The sequence below is a fragment of the Balaenoptera borealis genome, assembly GCF_965194805.1.
Source record: "Balaenoptera borealis genome assembly, chromosome: 20".
Lineage (NCBI taxonomy): Eukaryota > Metazoa > Chordata > Mammalia > Artiodactyla > Balaenopteridae > Balaenoptera > Balaenoptera borealis.
In genome coordinates, this window is record NC_138879.1 from 47,892,293 (window position 1) to 47,919,208 (window position 26,916).

The 26,916-nt window shown below is 56.5% G+C and overlaps 1 protein-coding gene and 1 long non-coding RNA gene across 5 annotated transcripts in view; one reads left to right on the top strand and one right to left on the bottom strand.

Moving 5' to 3' along the window:
• LOC309617906 lies at positions 1-7,069 on the top strand. Its single transcript, XR_014238182.1, has 2 exons — positions 1-4,236; positions 5,870-7,069. It is a non-coding gene; the product is annotated as an uncharacterized lncRNA (long non-coding RNA).
• The window catches only part of MYO1C (myosin IC), a 23,563-nt gene continuing 3,434 nt past the window's right edge, over positions 6,788-26,916 (bottom strand). For 2 of the 4 annotated variants that reach the window (XM_082370543.1, XM_082370545.1), the window contains exons 2-32: positions 22,919-23,074; positions 22,688-22,803; positions 21,941-22,139; positions 21,779-21,859; positions 20,343-20,522; positions 20,164-20,262; positions 19,336-19,449; positions 19,179-19,250; positions 18,633-18,752; positions 18,438-18,520; positions 18,120-18,225; positions 17,922-18,002; positions 17,551-17,642; positions 15,983-16,077; positions 15,856-15,902; positions 15,661-15,741; positions 12,984-13,089; positions 12,760-12,877; positions 12,031-12,144; positions 11,879-11,955; positions 11,469-11,537; positions 11,297-11,381; positions 11,053-11,212; positions 10,308-10,391; positions 9,370-9,463; positions 9,220-9,275; positions 8,964-9,099; positions 8,808-8,878; positions 8,626-8,723; positions 8,449-8,548; positions 6,788-8,054 (exon numbers count right to left, since the gene is read on the bottom strand). In XM_082370543.1, coding sequence (XP_082226669.1) covers positions 8,028-8,054; positions 8,449-8,548; positions 8,626-8,723; positions 8,808-8,878; positions 8,964-9,099; positions 9,220-9,275; positions 9,370-9,463; positions 10,308-10,391; positions 11,053-11,212; positions 11,297-11,381; positions 11,469-11,537; positions 11,879-11,955; positions 12,031-12,144; positions 12,760-12,877; positions 12,984-13,089; positions 15,661-15,741; positions 15,856-15,902; positions 15,983-16,077; positions 17,551-17,642; positions 17,922-18,002; positions 18,120-18,225; positions 18,438-18,520; positions 18,633-18,752; positions 19,179-19,250; positions 19,336-19,449; positions 20,164-20,262; positions 20,343-20,522; positions 21,779-21,859; positions 21,941-22,139; positions 22,688-22,803; positions 22,919-23,074 — 3,117 coding nt within the window. In that variant the 3' untranslated portion in view covers positions 6,788-8,027. Of the gene's footprint in view, positions 8,055-8,448; positions 8,549-8,625; positions 8,724-8,807; positions 8,879-8,963; positions 9,100-9,219; positions 9,276-9,369; positions 9,464-10,307; positions 10,392-11,052; positions 11,213-11,296; positions 11,382-11,468; positions 11,538-11,878; positions 11,956-12,030; positions 12,145-12,759; positions 12,878-12,983; positions 13,090-15,660; positions 15,742-15,855; positions 15,903-15,982; positions 16,078-17,550; positions 17,643-17,921; positions 18,003-18,119; positions 18,226-18,437; positions 18,521-18,632; positions 18,753-19,178; positions 19,251-19,335; positions 19,450-20,163; positions 20,263-20,342; positions 20,523-21,778; positions 21,860-21,940; positions 22,140-22,687; positions 22,804-22,918; positions 23,075-24,434; positions 24,657-26,916 lie in introns of those variants that run through there. The other 2 variants (XM_082370544.1, XM_082370546.1) reach the window with 2 other exon arrangements.

Sequence of the window (26,916 nt, forward strand, 5' to 3'; positions counted from 1 at the left end):
CCGCGTGGCGGGGACCGGGACTGCAGAGGGTGGAGAGGCGGAGTCTAGGGCCGAGGGGCGGGACCTCAGCTACCAGTCCACTGTTGGCCACGCGGTTCTTCGCTCCTCCGGATTTCAAGTTCCTGGAAGGCCCAGGCTTCTAGGCAGAGACTAGGAGACAAAATTAGAGTAGAAAAGGTGATGTGGCCCCAGGGCCTGAGTTCCCTGAGACAGTCTTTTTCTGATGGTTCCTCCAGCTTCTCCCCAGGCCTGCTAAAGTTCTTGTTTTCATTGATTCATTCAGCAAACAACTGACCACATTTGTCCTGCTGGTGCAAAGGTCATCAAGGCTGGGCCCTTTCTTCACCGAATCCTCAGACCAGTAGGAGGAACCAGGAAACAGTCAATGACGAAGGAATAACAAGTGATACGATGGGGAAGGGACAAGGGGCTCTAGGAATACAGAGCAGGGCCCCCTAATCCACTCTGTAGAGGAATCCAAGAGGGCTTCCCAGAGGAGGTGGCTTGAGCTGAATACTGAATGGCAATCGGGGAAGAGCATTCAAGACAAAGGGAACAGAGTGTGCCAAGCCAGGTGGAAGTATGGAGTTCTCTCCGTTGAGGCTCGCAGTCATCTGCCCAGATTCTCTAAACTCTAATTGTGGTCATGGGTATCCTCTGCTCTCCCTGCCGTCAAGATCATTTCTATCTCTGCATCCCATATCTATATCTGTATTCATGTGACAGGCTGCCCACTGGTGTTCTATACTCTTGCTGCCCCTAATCGCATAGCACACATCTGCCAGTTTGCACTTTCTAAATTATAGCTCTGAATCTGCTGCTACCCTGTGTAAAACTTTTAACAGTCTCCAGGTGTTAGAACTCCCAGTTTATCTCACAGCATAAAACCAGACCACAGTCTCATCTTCACCGCTCCTACATGAATCTTGTGTTTCTTCTTTCTGGAATATCCTTCACTCCTTTTGGGATCTCAAACTCAAATGCCTCCCCTTTCCTGACCATCACATCACTCCCTCTCTGCATCCACAGCACAATGTCCATATTATCTCTATTAGAGTTCTTACCTGTTATACTGTAATCTTTCATTTACAGGTCTGCATTTCATGCTAGATCTCCTCAAAGGCCAGGCATCTAGTGTAGGACACACTCCATAATCATTTCATAATAACAGCTAACAGGGCTTCCCTGGTGGCGCAGTGGTTAAGAATCCGCCTGCCAGTGCAGGGGACATGGGTTCAAGCCCTGGTACAGGAAGATCCCACATGCCGTGGAGCAACTAAGCCCGTACGCCACAACTACTGACCTGCGCTCTAGAGCCTGCGAGCCAGAACTACTGAGCCTGAGTGCCACAACTACTGAAGCCCATGCGCCTAGAGCCCGTGCTCCGCAACAAGAGAAGCCAACACAATGAGAAGCCCGCGCACTGCAACAAAGAGTAGCCCCCGCTTGCCGCAACTAGAAAAGTCCGCACACAGCAACGAAGACCCAACGCAGCCAAAAAAAAAAAAAAAGCAAATAAATAAATTTTAAAAATAAACAGCTAACATTTATTCAGGGAATACTACTTGCCAGGCATAGAGCTAACTGCCCTTAGATAGATCATTTCTTTTAATCCTCTCAACAACCTTATGGGTTGGTCCCATTTTACAGATGAAGCCAGAGAGTTAGGTGACTTGTCCAGCTACACATAGCCACTGAGTTGGGAGCCGGGATTCAAATCCTGGGAGGAGAAGAGAGCTATGGTCACTCTGCTCTATCCTCAGGCTTCTGGGATAGGAATGGCAAGAGATGGGGGTGGGGAAAGGATGGCAGAAATAGATTTTTTTTTTTTAAATCAGTCAGCCCTGGGTTTTATGGTCTTATATGAATAACACACCTATTCCAGACCCACTTCACACACCCCTGGGCCTACTCTGGAAAGGGCTGGGGAGCAAGGACAACTTCCCTGCTGTGGGTGATTCATCATGACCCTGGCTTAGTCACAGCATGTCACCACAAGCCAGCAGAAAAAGCCAGCCCAGGGTGAATTCTGGTCCTTTGGGAAAGAGACATGCCTGCTCTTCATTTCCCCAGGATGACTGGACTTTAAGGCAGGACCTTACCAGGGACTGCCTATGGGGATCTGAAGCCGTGCCTCTAAGCCCCCACATGGACATGACAGAAGAAAATACCTTAAAAGAAAAGAAAAGAAAGAGGGGGTGAGGGAGAAAGAAAGAAAGGAAGGAAGAAAGGAAGAAAAGAAACAAAGAAAGAGAAGACAGAAGAGAGGGAGGAGAGAACAAATCATAACTAAGCTGGAAAATAAGCAAGGAGATTGGTAAGGAGGGGATACCCAGCACCAAGCAGCTATCCAAGTGTGCTCTTCCTTGGAGCGCAGAGAACCTATAAATTCAGAGGCCAACAAGGTGGGAACAGGAATGGCCTTGGGACAAGAAGAAGGCAAGCCTCCCTGCCCCTTCCTCCTTTCTCTTCTCCTCCTCCTCCTCCTCCTCTCCCCTTCATACATAAGGATTTACAGCTATAATGGTGGCTTTTGGCCCCTGATAAGCCTGAGATCTGCCCTACAAAGAATGTAAAGAATGTGACCTTCTTGTTTAGGAAGATGCTCCTGGAGTTGCCTGAAGGAGAAGCAGAGATGAAAGGAGAAAAGAAAGGGAAGGCTTCCCTGTTCAAGAGAAAAACACATCAAAGTCCTCTACTCCCTCCCCTCTAACCAAAGAAAGGCCTTCCTGGGAATTCCCTGTCAGTCCAGAGGTTAGGACTCCGTGCTTTCACTACTGAGGGCAGTTCAATCCCCGGTTGGGGAACTAAGATCCACAAGCGGTGTGGCAAAAAAAAAAAAAAAAAAAATAGAAAAAGAAAGGCATTCCTTATTTTATTTATTTTTAAAATAAATTTATTTATTTATTTATTTAGGCTGAGTTGGGTCTGCTGCTGCGCTCAGGCGGGCTTTCTCTAATTGCGGTGAGTGGGTGCTACTCTTCGTTGCGGTGCGCGGGCTTCTCATTGCGGTGGCTTCTCTTGTTGTGGAGCACGGGCTCTAGGCGCGCAGGCTTCAGTAGCTGTGTTACACGGGCTCTAGAGCGCAGCCTCAGTAGTTGCGGCACACGGGCTCAGTAATTGTGGTTTGCGGACTCTAGAGCGCAGACTCAGTAGTTGTGGTGCACGGGCTTAGTTGCTCTGCGGCATGTGGGATCTTCCCAGACCAGGGATCGAACCCTGTCCCCTGCATTGGCAGGTGGATTCTGAACCACTGCACCACCAGGGAAGTTCCACATTCCTTATTTTAGCAAGGGACCAGGAGCAGAGGTTCAAGGACCTATTTTCCTGCCTGTGTCTCCTAAAATGATGAAAACTGCCTCGTACATCTGTGCAAGTCATGCGCTGCACAACTCCAGGGTACTATGTAAATGAAACCCTCTGGAGTTGGGCTACTCACACTCGCTTTTCCTTCAAAAAAAAAAAAAAAGATTATTTGTATGAAGATGACAAAAATTGCTATTTAGAGAGAAAACTGACACATCTTGCAAAGTGTGTGTGAGAGAGAAAGGGAGAGACAAAAGTTGGTGGGTGTATAGGCACCATTGGTATTGGTGGGAAAGTACACTTCTGCCCAGTTTTCATCCATGGATGGAGACGAGGAGAGAGAAAGGAGACAGAAAAATCTCCAAGTATCTGCTGGAGTTTCTGGATAATGAAGAAGAGAGATGTCCCACCCCCAGTGGGTAGCCCATAGTTTTGCAGAGACAAGGACCTGTCTAAAGATGTACAAAGGTAGGGTCTGGAGGCAGACACTAGGGGAAAGCTCTGGGGAGAAAAGTGAGGGGATTGCAAGGCAGGTGGAGGGGAGGAGAGCATGCTGGGAACCAAGGCAGGAGGTGGGACCTTCCTAGAAAGGTCAGTGAGACATTCCCAGGGGTGACGTGCTGCAGGGCTTTTGAGAATCATTTGTCTGCTTTGCTACGATGTAAATCCCCCTGATTGCCCCATCCTTTAGGAGAGCTGCTCACACAGATGCCTTTTGCAGGGAGGAAACAAGGAGAAGGTGCCTGGGAATTCCCTGGTGGTCCAGCGGTTAGAGCTCTGTACTTCCACTGCAGGGGAACTAAGATCTTGCATGCCACACGGTGCAGCCAAAAAGAAAAAAAGAAAAAAAAGGAGAGGGTGCCAACTTCCTTGTCTCTGTCCTCGTGGAGCTGAGAAAAATCGAGAACATCTGAAGGTGGTGAGATGCAAGTATGCCTACCTTCTTCTCTTCTCCTCCTGCCCACTCCTCTCTGGTCCCACTAACCATCCTCTTCCTCCATGCTTTGACTTGCTGTTCCCTCTGCCCGGATCTCCACAGTCACTCCCTCAGAGACCTCCTTCTGGTCTCTGCTCCAATGTTGCCTCTTCAGGGAGACCTTCCCTCACCCGCCCATTTGACACTGCAAACTGCATACCCAACTGTCCCACTCCCCCTTCTCTGCTTGATCTTCCTTGCACTTATCCCCTTCTAATTTTACAGATCTGTTTTATGCGTTGTCCTTTCTTCCCCTCTAGAGTGCAAGCTCCGTAAGAGCAAGGATTTTGGTCTTTTTGCTCCTGCTATATCTCAAGTACCTGGCATAGAGCCTGGCATATAGGCATTAAGTGAATATTGGTCGAATGATGAAATGAATGAAAGGAGAGTCCAGTGGAGGCACTTGTTCAAAGTTAGCTTCCTGTAATTGTCAGGCATCTCCTGGAGGGCACTGCACTTCCCATAGGAGGTAAGCAAGGGATGCAAAGCATTCTTGGTTACCTCTCAAAAGGACATGTCCTCGGCTGCATCTGGGCTATGTCTGGGGCGTCACTCTCACATGTGCTCCAACTTGCTAGAGGAAGGCGTGTTGTTACAGTTGTAAAGCTGGTAATTGCACCTATCACAATGCTTATCTTATCTGTCGGCTTCTTGGTGTCAGCTTCTTGGAACCGCAGTTACTACTGAGAGTGAACAACTTATTGTGGTGCTTTCATTTTTCTGTAACTTAATTTGCAGGGAGGTGTCCAAATCTAGGTGTGTTCACAGGATTGTGCCAAACCCAAGATAAGTCATACATTACGTGGTATCTCGTTCTTTGGGAACTTCTGTCCTAGGTGATGAATCTAAACCCCTCGGCAGGTAGCCTGACTCCAAACTAAACCTTTCCTTGCCTTTAAGCCTTGCACCTGCCATTCCTTCTACCTACAAGGCCCCTCTCTTTTGGGAAAACTCTTAGCCTGCCGGGGAGCTCTGGGGTTGCAGATTGCAACACTTACTCCCTTTCTTCTGCAGGCAGCACTCTGATTTGGGGGGAAATCATCTGTTCCCAGTCTTGGTCCTTGCGATCAGGTGTGGTTCATGCTTCTGCCTGGGGGGAGCAGGCACATGACCCAGGTCCGGCAGACACATATCAGAATGAGCTCTTCTCCCTCACTACATGGACCGGGTCAGGGAAGAGCACCTCATTCAAGCTGCTCCACTGAGAATCAGCTGAGACTTTAGAATCACTGGGAAAGAGGCTTTTTTTTTTTTTTTTTGAAAGTCTTTTACTTATTTATTTATGGCTGTGTTGGGTCTTCATTTCTGCGCGAGGGCTTTCTCTAGTTGCAGCAAGTGGGGGCCACTCTTCATCGCGGTGCGCAGGCCTCTCTCTATCGCGGCCTCTCTTGTTGCGGAGCACAGGCTCCAGATGCGCAGGCTCAGTAATTGTGGCTCACGGGCCTAGTTGCTCCGCAGCATGTGGGATCTTCCCGGACCAGGGCTCGAACCCGTGTCCCCTGCATTGGCAGGCAGACTCTCAACCACTGCGCCACCAGGGAAGCCCAAGAGGCACTTTCTTTTTCTGCTTCCGATGCTGAATTACAGAATGCAAGCCTGGAGCTGCCCGTGGCTGCTGCTGCCACCACATGAGGGGAGAACCGACTGAGAATGAAGCCACCACCCAGGAAAGCTGAGCCAAGAGATGGTCCCAGACACATTCCTGATAGTGAGTGCCTGGAAGGAGCCCTACCCTGGAACTCTTAAGCTGCTAATGCTAATAAATGTCCTTTTCTGTTTAAGCCAGTTTGAATTGGGTTTGTCGCTTGCAGTGGAGCTTGGAGACTACCCTTTGAGACACACTTCAAATGTTATCTTCTCTCAAGTGTCAGCAACCCTCATCCCCACCTGAGTCAATCTCTCGTCAGTGTGCCCTTGATGCCTGTACTTCCCACACTGGGCTGTTTCCATTCACTAGGCCTGCCTGCCAGGCTGAGGACCACACGGCAGGGACTGTGTGACGATCTGCCCTCCGCCACAGCACTGGGCCAGGCTGAGTGGCCTTTCCATGGACAGTCAATGAAAGAGGGAGGCCATGTTGCAGCTACTGGTCACTCCTACTCTTTCCCCCAGGGAGGGAGCCCAGCCTCCTTCCTTCTGGGCATAAGGCAAAAATTATAATACAAGACCCCTGGTTGCCTTCTAGGGGTCCTCTCTTTTTTTTTTTTAATTAATTTTTAAATTTTTGGCCGCGTTGGGTCTTTGTTGCTGCGCGCGGGCTTTCTCTAGTTGCAGCGAGTGGGGGCCGCTCTTCGCTGTGGTGCGCGGGCTTCTCATTGCAGTGGCTTCTCTTGTTGCAGAGCACAGGCTCTAGGCACGTGGGCTCAGGGCTTAGTTGCTCCGCGGCATGTGGGATCTTCCCAGACCAGGGATCGAACCCGTGTCCCCTGCACTGGCAGGCGGATTCTTAACCACTGCGCCACCAGGGAAGTCCTCCCTTTTCTACCATTCACAAGGAGACCAAAGTTGGCAAACACGTATTGCTTTATTTAGTGTTTCTCTGGATTGCAGAAGTGTCAGCAGTGGGCTGAGATCCCCCAGGAGGGCAGAGGCAGCTGGGCAGTCCCCCAGCCCCTCTGGGGAGGTGGGGGGGGAGGGGGAGAAGCAGCAGAAAGAGGTGATGCCCCTGCAGCTCCTCCCAAGGCTGGCCCCTTCCCCAGGCTCCCAGGATAGGGAGGGGGGTCAGGGGCCAGTAAAGGCCCTATTTCCTTGAATTGGGGCCAAAGTATATGGGCAGGGTGTTTGTCATCCTAAGGCATGGACTCAGGCAGGAGTGCTCCTCCCACCTGGTGGCCCCCAAGGGTGATTGCTGGTCAGGAAGCCACAGGCACCCTTAAGGCATGAGCCTGTTTCACGGGGCCCCCGCCCCTGGGAGAGGCAGTGAGGCGTGCTGAGGACAGGGCTGTAGTCTGGTTTTGCCCCAACCTGCTGGATGACCTTGGGCAAGTCCCTTCCCCTCTCTGGGCCTCTGTCTCTTGCTCGTCACACCAGGAGACTAGACTAGGTGATCTCTCAGAGTCATCCAAACTCTATGCCCTAGATTCGTCCAAATTCTATGCCCTAGGGGTCCTGTCCCTACTCCAGGATGCCCTCAGGCTGGGATGATATTAGAAGGGCATTTTTAAGGCAGGAAGGAGGGGGCAGGCAAGGGTCGTCTCAACCCCCAGGGGGATGTTGGAGTGGGCTACAGGTGGGCAGGCAGACAGACAGACAAGGTGCCAAGGAAACGAGGAGGAGAGGGTGGCCTGGGCAGGGAAGAGGGCACCAAGGCCCAGACCGCCCACCCTCTCAGCTCCATTCCCTGCCCTGCTGGAGTCAGGGAAAACACATCCAGTGTGTCTTGGGGGGTGGGAAGATGGCTTCTTTAAAAAATAGTTTCCTATAAAGCATCAAAAAATCTCAGAGAAAACCTCAGCAAAAGTTCCCTTCTCTCAAATATTTGGCATTGGCAGTGGGGCTGGCGTGGCTGCCTCTGGCCCCGGCTTTCCTATTGCTGTGGCCCGGCCTGGCCCACTCCTGGGGCAGCTCCCTGGTCCCTGCTGCTCCCTCAAGAGAGGGGCAAGCGGCAGGCAGGAGTTTGTTGGTGGGCTTCAAGGTGTCCCTGGGTCCCTGTCTGGAAGCTCGAGTCTTTGGTAACTGGGAAGGGGAGAAGGGGATGAGCAAAGCACTGGGAGGCGGGAGGGGGGGGGTCCAGTGGGCGCCTTCATCACCGAGAGTTCAGCCGTGGGGCCACCTGGGGGATGGGGGAGAAGCCCAGGTGGTGAGCAGGAAGCAGAGGTGCTTCGAGCACTCGTCTTCACGGCTTAGATACGTCACAGCGCGTGGGGGCAAGCTGGGGGAGCGGTCTAGAGGCCTCGGCGCTGGAGACTCCAACCCTATTCCCACGGGAACCACTGCCCAGGCCAGAGCGGGCCTCCCTGCCCCCCAGCACACCCTCACCCCCTTGGTTCCCCCCCCATGCTGCCATCTTTATGACCCTCTGCACTGTGGGAGCTCAAAGGACCCACGGTGAGGCGCCCAGGCTCTGCCCAGCACTGCTGAGGTTGGAAGGCTTGGCCGCCAGAGGCTCTGCCCTGGCCCCAGGGCCCTCAGCCGGAGGCAGCGTGCTGCTGCCAGGCCCCACTCACCACAGCCAGGTGCCCGTTCTTGGCCTTGGTGATGAGCAGCTCCGAGCCGGTCGTGAAGTCGATGATGCCATCCCTGCCGGGACCCCCTGCGAACGTGATGCTGGAGGGAAGGTGGTGCGTGAGGCCTGTCCCCCCCCAACGCGCGCACAGCCCCCTCCCCGCCCCTCCCCGCCTCACCTGCCCTGGTTGATGTTGATGCTGTTCACACGGTCGGCGCTGAGGGCCGTCTTGGTCAGTGTCTCAATCACATGGTCACTCTGCAGCACCACGTCCCCCTGGGGGCCCAGATGGGGTCAAGGGTCAGGCCCTGCCCAGAGCCGGAGGAGCCGCCCCCTCCCTGCCTCCCAGGCGAGGGGCACCTTCTGCTTATTGTCCTCCCGCTGCACGTGCAGCACGAAGAGGCTGTCGCTCAGGCTGCTGACGGAGATTCCTGAGGGGGGAGGGCAGGGGTCAGGGATCAAGGGTCAGAGCAGGCCCCCCCCCCCCCCCCCAGCCAGCCCTGGACTCCGGCTCACCGGTCAGGTTGGCATACTCAATCCTCTGCTTGACTTTGGCATCCTCCACAATGACCACGGCGTTGGGTGTCAGCAGCAGCTGCCGGGAGCGGGGCTTGTAGCCCTTGCGGTCATATTTCACGACAGGCACGGCGTACTGGGGACAGAGGGTGGCTGAGGGGCCTCCTCACCTTCTGCCCGGGCCCTGACTCCCCCACCCAGTCCTCGGGCAGCAGAACTGTTTGGGATGGAGGGTGGCCGGCAGGCAGGGTCTCACCTGGATGGGCTCGGAGCCCAGGGCCTGCAGCACTTTGGGGCTGATCTCATCTGCACCTGCAACCCAGATGGGGGAGGGGGAGGTGAGAGGAGAAGAGAGGGGACTAGGATGGTGACGGAGGGCTTACGCACTGGAAAGTCAGGGGCTCACCAAGCCGTGTGCTGATGAAGAGCCTGGGGACACTCTGGGGGTAATTGTCCTTCTTGCCCTTGAAGATCTCACTAGCCACGGCTTTCTGCTGCAGCTGAGGAGACAAGGGCAGGGAAGGGGGGCTGTCAGAGGGGTGGCGACCATCACAGCAGGGACAGGCCCAGCCTCAGGAACTGAGACAGCCTCCCTCACCCTCTCTCTGGCCCCAGCACCAGAGGCTAAGCCCTGCCACCAACACTCCCCTTTAGCCCCTTCTCTCCCTTACCCCCATCCCCACTGACCAAGGCACAGGGCTCCTCAGAAAGGTCATGACAGACAGTAGTGTCAGGGTTCAGGCCCCACTTTGGGGATAATTCCCCATCATAGCAGGCCTTGGAGCCCCTGAGATAAAGCTCCGGCCTGGGACCTGGCTGGTTGCTAATACTCAAAAAACTACTACAGGTTGGGATTTCCCTGGCAGTGCAGTGGTTAAGACTCTGTGCTTCCACTGCAGGGGGCAAAGGTTCGATCCCTGGTTGGGGAACTAAGATCCTGCGTGCCACGTGGTGCGGCCAAAAAAACTTAAAAATTTTTTTAAAAAAACACTACTGCAGGTTAACTCTGCTGCGTGGGTCCTTTAGCATCACCCTATACTAAGTTGGCAAATACAAGGCACGTCAGCCACCAGTGTCTCTCTCTGGAACTGCTCTATCAGGCGCAAGCTGCAGCCTTTTCCACACAGGGCTCTGGGCAGCCTCTACCAGGCCAGGGGAGCTGGTCTAGAAGATAAACCCTACTTGCTGTGCAAAATCTACTCCAGCCTCGGCTTCATACATGAAGCCAAACGGGCTGGGATCCATTTGAGGGCACGTGGTAAATTGGGGTGAAGGTCCTCCAGGCCAGCACTCTTCGAGTGGCCCCCTGGCTAGTCCCCCAATGTCTGCCTCCCAGCCCCATACCTGCTGCTTCCACTCAGGGCTGATGCTCCGGCAGTACTTCCACACCATGTTCTTCCTGCACAGCTCCCGCAGCAGCTCCGAGGCCTGTGGGCGTGAGCGAGGTCAGGGCACCCAGGCAGCCTGGCTCCCTTCCCTCTGAAGACAACAGGCGTGTGCCTACCATCAGGCCTTGGCCTAAGTGACACCCCCTCAACCTGGATCACTCTTCCATTCCTGAGTTGTTTCTTTGCAAAGAACTCATTCTTGGGACTTCCCAGGTGGCGCAGTGGTTAAGAATATGCCTGCCAATGCAGGGGACACAGGTTCGAGCCCTGGTCCGGGAAGATCCCACATGCCGTGGAGCAACTAAGCCAGCGCGCCACAACTACTGAGCCTGCGCTCTAGAGCCCGCGAGCCACAACTACTGAGCCCGCGTGCCACAACTACTGAAGCCCTAGTGCCTAGAGCCCATGCTCTGCAGCAAGAGAAGCCACCGCAATGAGACGCCCGCGCACCGCAACGAAGAGTAGCCCCCACTCGCTGCAACCAGAGAAAGCCCGCGCGCAGCAACAAAGACCCAACGCAGCAAAAAATAAATAAATAAAATGAATAAATTTATAAAAAAAAAAAAAAAAAAAGAACTCATTCTCTGCAGCCCAGCTCCAGTTCCCTTCCCTTCCCTGATGGCTCCTTTGGTCACATGGTTATTAGGTCCCTCCGCTGAGCATGCTGGTGGTTCCCAGGTCAGCAGGGAGGGCCCACGGACCTCACGCAGGGCAGGTGGCGGTGTGGGCCAGGAAGTGTCCAGGATATTCCGGGGCAGCTGCCGCCGCAGGTTGAGCAAAAAAGAGGTGCGCACGTGATCCAGGAAGAAGGCATTCTCGGGGCAACGGGGTGCGTGGCGCAGAATGAAGCCGCGGATGAGCCTGTGGGTGGGGGTGAGAAGCCTGGTAACGGACCCCCGCACACACACACTCTGCACCCCGCGCCCCATGGCGTCCAGTGCTCACCGCCGGATGGTCTGTGCTGCCCACTTCCTCTTGGCTGCCTTCCTCCGGCCCAGCGTTCCTCGCCACCACGACTGGATGCAGATGGCTGCCGAGACCACAGACGGCTGACCTCTATCTCCTCCCCACCCTTACCCTAGCCCCTGCCCTCCTGAAGACCCCTGGGCCCCCAAACCTGATCGCTTCACTCGGAGGAATTTCTGCCGCCAGTGAAAGCCCCTCCAGGTGGCCTGGATCTTCGTGGCTGTAGTTGGGAAAGAAAGTCACTTGGCCAGAGCGCAAGGGACCCGGCTGGGGGCCGGGCACTGTCAGACCTCACTGAGTGGCATGAGTGAGGGGAGTGGCTGAATGAGCATTAAGTGAAGGGAGAGTAAATGAAAGAGCAAGGAAGCGAGCAAAGCAACATGAGAACATGCTGAGTGTGTATCCAAGGGCAGGAGAGGGGGTGCTGGGGCTGGTGACAAGGAGGGCAGCTGAATGTGGGCGTGGCAGACTTCCTGGAGAAGGAGCCCAAATGCAGTGATTTCTTTCCTGCTCCCCAGAATGGACTCCACTGGGATAGGAAGGGTGGGGCCCCTCTCTCACCCAGGCTCTGCCGCCGGACCTCCAAGGCGTCCTCTGTGGCAAACAGGGTCTTGGGGAAGCGGATGAAGATCTTGGTCCTGTGAAGGCAGCACTGATCAGCCCCTGGTTGCCACCCCCGTGCCCCCCAAACACCAGGCGTGGGAGCCACTCACCTGCCCATCTTGTACTCTTCCGGCTTGTAGCCGAGGTACCTGACCAGCACAGCCACCCCATCCTGGGGCCGTCCTGCCCATATGGGCCATGTCTCTGGGCACAGTGACTTGTACCTGGGGACAGGAGGGGCAGAAATGCACTCAGCCCCCACCCCTGCCAGCATCCTTCTCTGGGGTCCCAAACCAGCTTTCCCGGGCATCTGCTGGGTGCTCCCACTGACTCACAGCTCACAGAAAGCCTGAGAGGTCGCTCTGTTACTATCCCCACTTTAAAGATGAGGAAACTGAGGTTTCTCATCTGCCGAAGGTCATGGGGCTAGAAAGTGGTAGAGATAGAATTCACACCTGATTGACTCCCCAGACCCCAAACTCAGGATAACCCCAAAGCTGCTCTATCCTTTCTGAGCTGATTGGAAACTCTGTCCTTTTCATAGGCTTTTACTATCTCCGCTGGTGATAGATAGGCATGTGGATATGCACGCTTCATGGACCCCTGAGCAGCTGCTCTGTGAGGGCAGGGCCTGGGGGGGTGGGGAGCGCTGGTCTTTGCTCTACCAAGCTTGACATTAGGCCTGCAGCGTGGAGGGGCCCCTGGTGTGGATCCCACAGCAGCTCAGAGCCCCGTCCCTGAATGGGGCTGAGAATCGCTGTCCTCCCTCCCGGGATCTAGGAGCCTCCGACGACCCTCCCACCCCTTTCCCCTGGCGCTGAGCCAGGCCCCGCCCCCACCTCTGCAGGAAAGCCTCGTATTTGCGGCGATAGGCAAAGCCGGCTCTGCGCACGCGCAGGTTCTCCATCAGCCCCAGGTACTTCACCTGGTGCCGGATCAGCACCTCATCAAAGCGGCCTGGGGGGAGGGATAACCGGGTGGTCAGAGGGCTTTTGCCGCCATACGGCCGTTGCCTCTGCAGGGGAGGCACAGCCTGCACCGGTCCAGGGGGCAGAGGGCTTACCGGGCTGCTTGGCGTCATTGGGCTTGATGCAGCGGACGTAGGCAGGCTCCTTAGACTTCAGGATCTCCACCAGCTGCAGGAGGCTCATCTTGAACTGGGTGGCCACCTGCTCAGCCAAGATGAACGGAAGGTTGGTTGGAGCTGGGCTGAGGCTGCTAACCCCTGCAGATGCCACTCCCTGTGGCAGAGCTCCGAACCCCCCCAGAGACCCCTCCCTGGGGCAAAACAGAACCAGTTCCCACAACTACCCCTGCCCTGCGTGGGCCCTTACTTTTTTTTTTTTTTTTTTTTTTTTTAATTACAACACTTTATTCCAGCTTCGGCAAAGGTCAGAATTCTGAAGCTCCTGAAGACTGGGCAGCATTTCCACGTGAAATGTTACAACTTTACAAGTTTTGTTTCTTATTTAATTCTACATGCAGGAACTGAAACTTGGTAAAAGAAAAAATGCAAAAAAGCCAGAAAAAAGGATGTAATCAAGTTGTAGGGTATAGATGTGCTCTTCAACTAAATTTACTGTGCCTATTGGAAACCAAATGAAAGACAACTATCCTAATAAATTAACAGATTGCCAGAAACAGGCTAAGAACCCTCATTTCTATTTAGTGGGGAGAAAACAAAACAAAACAAAAACGAAAGCAAAATGAAAGCTCTACTATTTCCATACTTTGTTTAGAGACAGAGGCTATAAACCCATGAAGGTCAACAAAATCTCCAGATCCCCTTCTCCCATCACCCCTCCCTCACAATAGAGGAAGGGGCCAGACTACATCACCTGCATCCCTCTGGCCGAGCTAGAGACCTCAGTTTAAGAACCTCATTCCCGTCTTAAAAATCCTGCTCAGGTCTCCTGGCAACCTCAATCCTATGTCTTCCTTTGGCAGCCACTCTTTCTCTTTCTAGAATTTCAGGGCTGCATTCCTAAACAATGTGTCCTACTCCTATGCGTTCAACCGTTATCCCTGTACACTGCACTGCAGGAGCTTCAAGGACTTCAGGCCTGTGGGAGAAGCGGATGCCTCAGCAAAGATTTGCAATCCATTGTGGCCCCATTAATGCCAGGGGCGTATGCCTGGGGGTTCTGGAAGCATCAGGAAGGGGCAACTATTTCAGTCTGTGGGGTAGGGGGCATCAGGAAGGGTCTTCTGAAAATAACCCTTCAGCTGAGAATTAAAGGATAAGTAGGAGACAGCCAGAAGGAAGGCAGGAGGGGATGGCATTCAGGCAGAGCAACCGAGTGAGCAAAGGCTTGGTGTACCCAGGGAACCACAAGCAGTGCAAGGACCCAGAGAGGGAGAAAAAAAGATAGTGTTAGAGAGGCAGCATCACGGTAGGACTCGAGAGCCACATTAGGGAGATTAAATTCTATCCTGAGGGAAATAGGGAGCCAAAGAGGAATTTGGAGGGAGGGAATGACAGGAAAAGATCTGCCTTTTGGAATAGCTCTACAGCAGACAGGTGGAGGATGGTTGGTAAGGACAGATGGGAAGCCAGGAGACCACAGAGGAGGCTGTGGCTGGCTCAGAGGACCGAACTGAAGTAAGGGTTACAGAGAGGCCGAGAGGCAAGGGTATTCAGGCAGCAGAAACCGGCAAGATCCAACGGTTGTTAGGATGAGGGCAATGGGGGAGGCTGAAGAATCAGGGATGATGCCCAGGTTTCTATCCTTCAGGACTGGGTGGAGGGCGGTCCCTGCCCTGAGTTAGGGAAACAGAAGGAGCAGGCCTGGGACACTGGATAGTCAAGGGCCCTTTATAGACTACTGGGGTCTGGAGTGCCTGCAGGCCACTTGGAGATCAGTGGAATCTATGGCTTGCTGGAGAGGCCTGGATCGAGTGGGTGTGTCCTCACGAGGGTCAAGGAGCGGGATATGAGGCCAAGGATGAGAATGCTCAGGGAAGGGGCGGGGGTGGGGAGCAGAGGGCAGGGTCCCAGGGAGTCAGACTCTGGACAACATGCTGCCTCCATGGCCTCACTGCCTGCATGTCTCGGCCTGCAGCACTGTGGCTTCTACCTCTCCATGACCTTGTTCTTCCTGGGACTGCCCTGGCACTCCTCCTGCCAAGCCCAGCAGCCACACCTCTGACCACAGCTCACTGGAGCTCTCCCTGCATCTGGCACCACTGGCCATATCTGCTTTTCCCCGTCTCTCTCCTTGAAAATGTCACTTTCCTGTCCACCTCCTGGTTTTTTTTGGACTGTGTACCTGTGTGGGGCCCTCTGTCTATCTGATAAGCACCTACTCATTCCCAAGTTATCTCAGATGCTTCCTCCTCCAGGAAGCCCTCCATGACCACCTCCCCTCTTCTACTCCCTCAGGCAATTTGCTGCTCCCTAAGTTTTCATAGCACCCTGTGCACATTTCTAGGAGAGCACCTATTCATTTTTGTATTCAAAGTGCCCAGCAATGTCCACTACAAATGTCTGCTGTGGGGGTGAATGCACGCAAGTGCCCGCACAGACACAGGTGTCCACACTTAGAGACAGTGCACACACAGGTACACATGGAAGTAAGCACAGATGCACCCACGGGCAGCCTCCCAGACACACACCGATGCACAGCCAGGCACCAGTGAACACACGAACTCACACACACACTGCTAACTCGCAGCTCATGCAGGCACTGGTCCCGCTCCCGTGCACACACACACCCCCTCGGGTCCCACAGCCTTCACACCGTCTCTGGCCGCTTCTTGTCACTGAGCTCGCTCCGGTCGAAGCACTGGCTCATGATGGGATTTTCCGAGCTGCACATGGTCTGTGAGGGCAGAGCAGGGCGTCATTGTGGGAGCAAAGGGTAAGGCCTGTCAGATTCCTGGGGCAGAGGTCATTCAGAGCCCAGACCGCGAGCCCTCCCCCTGGTCCTCCTCACCTCCTTCAGGTTCCGGAAGAGAAGGTCATTGTTTTTATCCAGAAACCCTGGAAGGAGAGAGCAGAGGTGAGGGGAGGGAGAGCCCCTCTCCCTGCCCACCGTGGGGACCCAGCCCCAGGATCCTCACCGGTCACGTTGTAGGTCACCTCCCCAGCATAGTGCAGCAGGCGGAACTCCCCGCGGCCCAGAGATTTCCTGGTCCGCTGGTCAGCCAGCTTGTGTCTGGGGGTGACAGGGAGAAGAAGCTGCAGATTGCAGGCCTGAGCCATGCACCCTGCCTGCTGAAGAGACTTCAAGAGAGGAACCAGGCATCCCGTAAAAAGCTGGCAAGGCGGGGCCACCTCCCTGCACAGAGGCCGCCACAGAGGCTCAGAGAGGTAGATGGCTTTGTCCTGGGTCACACAGCACCAGGACGGGGACCTTGGCCTCCGCACCGCCAGGGCATGCTGGGTGGAGGGCTACTTGGCGTTGCTTTTGGCTGTTACATGGCTCTGCTCAGAGGGCTGAGTGCTGCCCACTACATTTTAAGACTGGAATCTGCCCCAAGAGACTACTTATGTCTTAAGCATGTTTATACCCTTTAGCCCGTTTTCTACTTTTAAGAACAATTCCAAGCAACTAACCAGAGAGACCAGGCAGAGATTTAAGGCACAGAGATAGATATTCGTGGCAGCCCTGTTTTCCCAGCAGAAACCTGGAGGCTGGACGGGGCCCCCAGAGGCTGGGTGAGAGCAGTGGAGTATCTGCTTTAGAGCCGCTGGAGGAATTGTTTTGAGGAAATTTTTCTGTTTGATGATACAGGAAGATACTCAGGATATAACATCATCCTGAGCCTTACACACAATAAGTTCTCAACTACGAAAAAAAAAATGTATAGAAAAAGGCAGGAAGAAAATGTCTCGAATTATTAACAGTGGTGACCTCTAGGTGACAGGATTACAAGTGGCTTTTGCACACGTTCCAACTTTTCTCTGATGAGGGACATTATTTTTACAGCCAGAAAAAGTTTTTTTTTTTCTTTTTTTCTTTTTTTTTCAGGCAAGGCTTTATTGGGGCCCCTGCTACAGCAGGTGGGGGGAGTGAGAACAAACAACAGGTTCCCTTGCTTGCTCGCTCCAGAGAAAGGTTTTTAATATTCTCTTAAGCAAAAATTGCTCAGGAATTCCCTGGCAGTCCAGTGGTTAGGACTTGGCATTTCACTGCCAGGGCCCGGGTTTGATCCCTAGTCGGGGAACTAATCTGCAGTCCTGGGCCTGAGTCCCAGCTCTGGACTTAACTAGATGTGAGATAACCTCGGGCAAGTGGCTTCATCTCTTTGAACCTCAGTAAAACCTCCTCTAGGGGTTGCTTCAGATTAGAGGAGGTGATGTACTGAAAATACACAGGGCAGAGCTGGAACAGAGAGGCTTGTTTCTTTTCTCCCCTCACCCCGCTTTAGGGAATTCCTTAAATATAAAGGAATTTCCAAATAAGGAAGCTAGGAAAATCTTAGGAAGTTTCATTCTCAAAAGGATAAGGAGGAAGCTGTGCTCCTCGCTTGTGACTCTGCGGACGCACCAGGAGCCGCGGCTCTGTGTGCCTGTCCTTCACTTAGCGCCTCCTCTGGTCATCCCCTTGTGACTGGTGTTCAGTGATGAGGGGGCACTGCAGGCTTCCACAGGCTCTGCCCCAGGACAGCCCCACAAGCCCACTCACGTCAGGAAGTGTGGATGGTGCTTGACTGTGTCCTCCAGCTTCTCCAGGAAGGTCAGGTCCGTGGCCTCCCCGGGGCGCAGACACTCCTCATCCTGGGGGGTGTGGCAGAGGGTTAAGGGTGTGTCGGGGAGGGACTGCAGAGCACAGGGACTCAGGGGTCCCCATGGGAGGCGCAGACACAGAGGAAAGGGGCAGGTCACAGGGAGCCTCCCAGACCTGGCCAGCACCTCACCTCACCCTCCACAGACAGCCCTGTCCTGTCTCTGCTCAAACTCTGGCTCTCTGCGGACAGGCCCGGAGACCAAGGGGAAAGGCGTGATGTCATCCCACCCAGCCCCCAACACGGGGCCTTGGAGGAGCAGACGGCTCACCAAAATGGAGATGATGCCCTTGAACTTCTCCTCCACCAGGTCACAGATGATCTTGTTGTTGAAATACTGGACAGGCTCCCACTGAGGGGCAAGAGGGGAGGAAGGCATCATCATGGGGCCCTGGCACCTCTCCTGGGGAGACCGACGCCTGGGCGTCAATTCCATGGCACGTGGGGATGCCCGCAGGCTTGCACTCACCGCGATGCCCTCTGCCTCATACTCCTCCTGTTCCGACTTAAGGGTGAGCTCAATGAAGAGCTGCTGCAGCTTCTCATTGCAGTAATTGATGCAGAACTGCTCAAAGCTGTGAGGGAAGCGGAGGAGCCCTCAGTAATTCCAGGGGACATGGGACCAGGAGCAGGGGAGGGGTGGGATGAGGCCCCACAGCTCTAAGGGAAGAAACACAGAGCAGGACCCAGGTGGCTGGGAAGACACTGGCAGGGATGTGAGAGGCCGGGGAAGAGGAGAGGCGGGGAGACGGGAGGAGAGACAGGAAGGGGACAGCGGGGCGCTGACCTGTTGTTCTGAAACACTTCGAAGCCATAAATGTCCAGGAGCCCGAGGACCGTGGTGCTCCGCCAGCTGGGGCTCTCAGCATCCTAGGGCCAGTTGACCGAGAGCATGGGTCCCAACGTTCGCCAGCTCCCAGCCCCGGGCCTCCCTGGTCTGCCCTCCCTGACACCTTGGGAGCAGCAGGGGCCAAGCCCTCACCTTGGAGGCCAGCGACCTGTTGATCTTCGTGACCAGCCAGGTAAAGGTGCGACTGTACACAGCCTTGGCGAGCGCGTCTCGCGCGTACGCAGCCTGTTCTAGGTTTAGCGGGCTCAGGAGCTGGGGGTGGAGAGTGAGATGGGGAGATGAATGCAGCCCCTTCCCACCCCTGGCCCCTTCGCACTCAGGAAACTGACCACTCTGCCCTCCCCGCCCCCAATGAGTCTGGGGTTGGGGGCCACCAGGGGAGGACACAGTGGCCCCACCAGAGGGAAGGTGGTGTAAGACAAGAGACCTCATTCCTGAAAAAAAAAAACAAACAAAAAAGAGGCCTCATTCCTGGAGGTGAGTCTTCCTTCCAGCCTCACCCTCTTGCTGTGCGACCTTGGCCAGCTCTCTGAGCCTCCCAGAGCCACCCGCCTTACGTCCTTCCAGCATTGCTAAGACCAGCTGAGCAGACCAGAGGAAGGGGATGATGGGAGGGGGGCTGCCGTACAATACCTGCTCCCGCCCCCACTAGCTCCTGAAGCAAACGCTGGGCCTCACCTCTTCGCCCTTGGCGATGATCTTCCTGTGTGTCAGGGCTTCCCGCAACGTTGAGCCTTCCACACCAAGGAGCTGCCAAGGGAAGGGGTCGGCCTGGTGAGGGTGCACTCCCCCCGCCCCAGCTGCCCTGCCCTCGCCCTCTGCTTGCCCCACTCACCCTGGTCAGATACTTGAGCTGGTTCTCGGTGGTGACCTGGGCGTTGCTCTCCTCATCGGCAGCAAAGTGGATGTTGCCCAGATGCAGGACACTGGCCACGATGCTCAGCAGGTCCTGGGGGGACGGGGGGGGGCAGGTGGGGGTTACAGGAGGGGCTGAGAGCCCCACAGGGGCACAGAGTGGATGGTCAGAAGGACCCGGGAGAGGGGTTTCCCTGGTGGCGCAGTGGTTAAGAATCCGCCTGCCAATGCAGGGGACACGGGTTCAGGAAGATCCCACATGCCACGGAGCAACTAAGCCCGTGCACCACAACTACTGAGCATGCGCTCTAGAGCCCACGAGCCACAACTACTGAGCCCACATGCCACAACTACTGAAGCCCGCGCGCCTAAAGCCCGTGCTCCACAACAAGAGAAGCCACTGCAATGAGAAGCCTGTGCACTGCAATGAAGAGTGGCCCCCGTTCACCGCAACTAGAGAAAGCCCGTGGGCAGCAACGAACACCCAATGAAGCCAAAAATTAAAAAAATAATTAAAAAAAAAGAACACATTGCTTTCAAAAAATTAGCAAAAGACAGACTGTCTCTGGCAGAAATGGAACTCCTTCTGCCTCTTCTTATTTTCACATAAACAGAGACTATGGTACCTGCATGCAGCAACGAAGACCCAACGCAGCCAAAGATAAAATAAATTTTAAAAAGGAGGCGGGAGAGGTGGTAAAGGAAATTTGAGAGGAAAAGGCGGCTAGAGTAGAAACGGGGTGTAAAGGTAGACGGAGATTTTCAGGGTATGACAGGAGGAAAGGGAGGGTCCCAGCAGAGGCCTCACCTCCACCTCATCCTCGGTGAAGTTGATGACCGTCAGAGCCTTCCTGACAACCTTCCAATCATTCTTGTCGTTGATGGAGGAGACTTTGGCGCACTGGCCCTGGAGGAAGGGCAGAGCTGGGTTCTAGCCGTGGCACTGGGCTCCCTGGGTGGCACCCGCACTGCCTGGCCCCTACTCACCTTCACCAGGTACAGGTAGCTCTGGGGGTTCCGTTCCAGGCCCAGCCTGCGCAGTGTCTCCTCCTCGCCCCCCTCCAGCAGCTGGTAGAAGACGTGGAAGTTCCTCTCCCCGTGATTCTGGTGCACCACCCGGGACTTCTCCAGGAGGTAACTGAGGATGTGGCCACCCACAGGGGCGCCCTGTGGGCAGGGCAGGATGTAGCGACTGCTCAGGGGGACTGGGGACAGAGCCCATCTTCCCCTTCCTCTCCTGCCCTCCGAATTCGAGCTCTGCCAATGGCTCAGGCAAGTCGCCCCCTCTGGCCTCAGTTTCCTTCTCTGAGAAATGAGGACGCTCAGCCCTATCTACCTGGCGGCTCCACTTGGATGTCTGACAGGCTTCTCAGTCTCAACAGGCCTGAAACTGAGTTCATCTCCCCTCCTCAAACTAGCTCCCTCTTCCCATCTCGGTCAACGTTCTAGGTGTTCAGGCCAAGCAGTCTGCAGTCCTGGAAACCTCTTTGTCTCCCACACCTCACATCCAATCGGACAGCCAATCCTGCTGCCTTAACCTTCAGAACCTCCAGAATCCAACCACTGCCACCACACTGGGCCCAGCCACCATCATCTGTCATCTAGATTTAGTAATCATCAGCTTCCTAACTGGTTTCCTTGCTCGGCCTGGTTCTCTACCATCTATTCTCAACAAAGCGCCAGAGTGATCATTTTAAGAGGAAAGTGAGGTCATAACACACTTCTGTTTCAAACTTTCGGGACTTCCCTGATGGTCCATTGGTTAGGACTCCGTGCTTCCACTGCAGGAGACACAGGTTCGATCCCTGGTCGGGGAACTAAGATCCCACAAGCCACATGGGCACGGCCAAAAAAAAAAAAAAACCCCAACTCTCTAGCCTCCCTTCCACTCAGAGCTTAAAAAAAGTTCTTACAAAGACCCAAAAGGACCCACAGCATCTAGCCTCCTCTTCTATTCCTTGGCCCCTTGCTCTCTTCTCCAGCCACTCTGGCCTCTTTGCTGTTCATGAACACATCAAGCACTTTCCCCATCAGAGCCTCTGCACTGGTGGTGCCCTCTGCCCGGACTCTCCTAGGTATCTGCACAGCTCATTCCTCTGTCTCCGTCAAGCTTTTACCAAATGCCACCTTCTCAGTGCCTACTGTATCTGCCTCATTTAAAACAGCAACTGCTCCCGCCCCTTGCCTCATTTTATTTTTTGCCGTGACACTTGTCAGCTAAATTACATTTTTCTGTTTACTGTCTATATCCCTGGAGGCAGGATTTCTGTCTGTTTTGTTTCACTGCTGCACCACCAGCACCTGGAACAGCGCCTGGCACACAGTAGGTGCTCAATAAATATTTGCTGGTGCCAAAGACCTGGCCAGTGGGCGCCTGCTGAGTGGGAATCCCACTCCCCCTGCCCTGCCCCACCCACAGGTACCTTGAAGTCAAACTGCACATCCATGTACTTCCCGAACCTGCTGGAGTTATCGTTCCGGAGGGTCTTGGCATTTCCAAAGGCCTAGGAGTGAACGGGGGTGTGAGGGGTGCCTGGCAGTCTCTCTCTGCCCCTCCCGCCCCCCGGATGCTGCTGTCCCCTCACCTCCAGCACGGGGTTGCTCTGCAGCAGCCGGTCACGCACGGCACCGCCCCGCTCGGGGGCTGGGCAGGTCTCAGCATAGAACTGCAGCAGCCGCTTGGTGGCCTCTGTCTTGCCTGCCCCGCTTTCCCCAGAGATCATCACTGCCTGGTCCCGGCGCTCCGTGCGCAGTGCCCGGTACGCAGTGTCAGCCACCGCGAACCTAGGGCAGAGGCCCGTCAGGAGCTTAGGGGGCCAGGGGTCAAGTGGCTGCAGGGAGTGGGAGTCCCACAGGTAGGACCGGGGGTGGGCACTCCCATGTCTAGTGGGGTTCACAAGGGGCTGTACCCTTGAGGATGGGGGAACCCTCCAAGGTGTGAGTCAAGGGAGATCCTTCCCAGCTGAGGATGGGAGTCATATTCAGATGGAGGATTGAGGGGATCACTCATGGGTGGGGGGATTGGAGGTCATTCAGGTGAAGGTTGAGGTCACTCATAGGTAGGGCTGGGAGGTCGCTCAGAGGTGGGGGTCAGAGGGTCACTGAGGTTGGAGGGCCATGTTCAGGTAGAGCTAGGGGAATAAGTCATGGGTGTGAATTGGGGTGGAGGCTGGGGGGGGGGGTCCTGCCCAGATGGAGTAGAGAGATTCACCTTGGGTGGGCACTGGGCATTCCTCACAGATGTGAATTGTGATTCATTCCATGTGGGAGGTCAGGTGGAGTCATCTCAGGTGGAGATGAGGGGGTCACTCATAGGAGGGGGGGTCACTCACAGGTGGGGTGGCACCTCATAGAAGCTGACGCCCCGGTAACGCTCCATGTGTTGCCGGCTGTAGATCTGCAGGTCCCGGTAGGGGTTGACAGAGACCAGCACAGGGCCAATGTAGGTCTGGGGGTCAGGGGAGGAGGGTCAGAAGTTTCTCCCAGAGGCCCCTGAGCCTCTTTCCCTCACAGCCCGCATCTGTGCCCCCAGCACCCCCTGCATCTTCCCACTCGGGCCTCACGTAGATGAGGTTCTCCCGGAAGCGTCGCCGCAGGTTCTCGATGAAGGCTGCCTCGCTGGTGAAGTTCTCCAGCAGCACGAAATCCTGTACCCCGACCCGGTCACGGGCGGTCAGTGCACTCTCCATGGTCACCCGCACCCCGTCACTGCCCAGGGCCTGCAAGGAGGGGCCACGGGAGAGGGTCAGCGGCAGCAGGGTAAGGGAAGGCCACTTCTCCCCTCTAGCATAGACTGCGGGACTGAGAGGACAACCAGGGGCACAGGGACACAGGGGGCCTGGACACACGACACAGGGAACACCCAGGAGACGGTGTACCAGGCTGGGTACAGTGGGCTTGGATGGCAGGAAGCTGGCACACGGAACACTGAGGACGCGGGTCCCGGAACAAAGACCACATGGGACCTGAACACAGGACACTGGAGCACAGAGCACCCAGAGGACACGGGGGCAAGGCCACTGAATCCAGGGAGACGCTGGTTTTGTGCAGAGAAAGGGGGGGCCATGAGAATAAGAGAAAGAATGCTCTGTTGACCTTGGACAAAACCCCTCCTCTCTCTGGGCTGTGTCCTTCTCAAGAAGGAGGAGTTGAGATAGACCAAGTGACCTCAAGTCCCTTAGCTCTGGGCCACGTGTGACAGGTGCTTTGTAGGACAAATAGCTCAAAGTGAGTTCTACAGGCAGGGTGGGGCCATCTCTCCCATGCCCACTCCCAAAGTCTCCAGGGGGAGAGTGTCTAGGGACCTAGCAAGAGGCCACCCCAGGCCACAGGAGAGAGATTCCCCCAGGGGACCTCCCATCCCAGCTGGGCTCATCACCCACCCCAGAAGGGGGGCCCTCCCTCCCACAGCTGAACCACGCCCTCCCCACCAGCTGCCAGGTTCCCCAGACACACTCCTCCCCTGAGAGCCCCGGAAAGCCTCAAGGGAGTGGGGATTTTACCGCGGAAAACCCAGCTCCCTCCGGACCCCGTCAGAGGGTGGGGAGAAGTACAGGCTCAACAAGGCCCTCACCCCACAGCACACTCTTCAAAAGGGTCTGAGGGCTCTAGGAAACTGACACCAAGAGTGTCAAGGGTCAGAGAAGAGCAAGGTGGCCGCCGTGGTGGGAGGGGGGTGTAGATCCCCAAGAGGCCACTAGGTCTCCTCCAACCGCAGACCACCCAGATCTCTGGCCCGGGAACCCCTCAGGGTCTGGCCAGGGGCCTGCCTCTCTTAGGCCTGTCCCTCACTGCCCCCTCCCCCCTCCAATACTGTCCCGAAGCTGCTGCCAAATCTGGCCCGAGCTCCAGCCCCCTTGCCCTCTGGGTGACGGGTCTCGGCGCTCTCAGCCCTCCCCGGGAGCTATTCGCCCGGCCCGGGTTCGAGAGCCTCACGGCCCTCCCTGCCTCGGCCTCCTCCCCCTACAACTTTCCGGGACGTTTTTCCACCCGAAATTCCTGGGCCGCGCCCGCTTCCTGGCGGGGCCGAGGCGGCGCCGCGAGGCCGGGAGGGACGCCCGGGACCCCCGCCCTGCTCACCAGCCCCGCTCACCGACGCTCGGTAGCGCATCCTGCCCGGTCGGCCTGGCGCCCTGCTCCGCTGCCCGTGCTCTCGCCTCGGGGCTCGGCGGCGGCGGCGGCGGCGGCGGCGGCGGCGTCACGAGGGAGGGGCCGACCCGCCCCCCGTTCCGCCCCCTCCGTGAGCCTCGGAGGCGCGGGACTCCCCGGGCACCCCCGCCTCCTTCGGTGCTTGGACTCGGGGGCCCCGGGGGCCCCTCCCCAGCTGGTAGGGGTGGGGCAGGAACTAAGGGGGATCTCGCGGCGTGGGTGGGTACAAGGGTGGGGGTGGGGGCGGGGGCGGAGCTCCCCGCCGGGCAGGGGCTCCGCCTGAGTCAGGTTTTCCAGGAGGGACTTCGTTGGTTCCAGGGTGGGGCCCGGAACCCGCGCGGCCGCCGCGTCTACACTGACCCGGAACTCACTTCCGGGCTTGTGTCTACACTACGCACTAGGCCAGGCGCGGGACTCACTAGGCAGAGGCCCGTGGGTCCCGGAGGAAGCAGGATTTCCCTCCCCCCCCCTCACTCCAACCTCGAGTCCCGGGAAAGTTAAAAATAGAACGAAATGTCCAAATACGGCCGGCGCGCCCAGGCGGGCGGAGCCTCCGTGCGGGACACTGTCCACCCCCGTACACTCTCTGGAGGGTGGATCCCGTGTCTTTAAGTCTCTAGAAAATCTCTTTAGTTTCCCGCGTCAGCACAGAGCGCGTACCCCAGGGACGAAGACAGCCAGAGCACCTTTGCCGAGCGCGGTGCGCGCCCGGCCTCCATGGAGGGCTCAGCTTTCCATCTGGGGAATCCACGTCCGACTTCCAGCATTTGGGGCAATACCTTTCTCCCCTGTCGAGGACATCCCGACTAGGGCCCCTGTGCCCAGGGGCTCTTCACCTCTCTCCTTCCTCTGGAGAGGGTCTCCCTCTCTTTTCCCTCTGGATCTCTCCATACTTTCTGCCCAGGACATCCTCCCTCTACCCAAACCAGCCCCCAGCAGCCCCGCCCTCGCTGGGCTCTCGGTGGGCAGCAGCCTGGGGGGCAAACTCTAGCTCAGATCCCAGCGCTGGTGGGGGTGTGATGGCTAGTGCTTCTTCCAAAAGGCTGGGCTGCTTCTCACAAGCTGTATGACTGCCAGCAGGTCAGGTAATTTTTGGGAGCCTCTCCTTCAGCCTTAAAACGACGCTAATACCTGTCTCAAAGGGCGGTTGAGAAGGCTAAGATAGGGCGCCAAGGCACCTCCCAGGCCTTCAGTAAACACCACTTCCCTCTCTCGGCCAGACACTCTTTGCACACACGCTTGGAGCAGACCTACTAAGAGCCAGGTCCTGGGCCAGACAGGTCACACTTCTTATATAGCGGGGAAAGCCCCTCAGGCGTGTCTGCCTGCCAGTTAACAAAGAGCTCTCGAACTTTACCTGTGCCCCACCTGACACATAAGGAACCCGAGGCGCAATCGCCGGATGCTGACTTGACCTAGGGGGCCAAAGGTTAGGGCTGGGACCCAAAGCCTCAGCGTGCCCCTCTCTCGGACCTGGGCTCCCTGGGGAGGGAGTGAGGTTGCGGCAGGTGCGGGCTGTAGCGTCGTGGGTAAGGCTCATTACCTCGAGAACAACAGCCCGGCCGGAGCCGCGGCCCTGGGGACCCCGCGGCGGGGGCGGCAGCTGGGAGATGGGGCCCTCTGGAGGGAGCGAGGGGACTGGGTGCCACCGCGCGCAGCTGGGAGATGGGTGGGAGCGGAGGGGGCTGGGGTCTTAAATGCCACCAGCTTCGGGCTGAGGGCGGGAGGAGGCCCCCTCCGCGAGGGGACTCAGCCTCCCGCTCACCCGGAGGAGAGGGCCTTGGAAGACTGGAGGAAGGGGGTCCAGCCGGTCCCCACCAGGAGCACGGCTCTGGGGCGGTACAAGGACTAGGCTGGCTCGGCTGGCGGCCGCCCGCGGGCCCGAGGCGAGGAGCTGGCAGAGGGGCGGGGCCTCGCGGCCGCAGTGCCCGTTCCGGCCGCCGCCGCGTCAAGCGGCAGGAATGAGGGGAATCCGCGTGCGGAGGGGTCCGGCCGGCCACCCCCGCCCGAGCCCCGCCGCCGCATTCCCCGGATGCCCGCTGATTTCCTTACAGCCGCCGCCCGGTGGCGGAAGGAGGGGGCGTCTCCGCTGCCAGGCGGGCCAGAGGGCCTGCTCCCCGACCACAGTCCCTGGCCACCGCCCCAGGCCGCCTCGCCTCACTGGACGGAAGCGCCCGCCCGGGAGAGGGGGTAGGGAGGCGGGGGACAGAGGGTGTGAGAGACACCGCGGCCAAGGCTGCAGCGCCGGGCGCTTCCTGCGTTCGGAGCGCTGTCTCCTGGTACTGTACTCCTTTCAATGCCCTCAGCCGAACCATGAGGTCTGTATTATTACCCCCATTCTACAGACGGGGAAACTGAGGCTGGGCAGGCGAATGACGTGTTCAAGATCCCAGGATTAGTAAAAGGAGAGGTG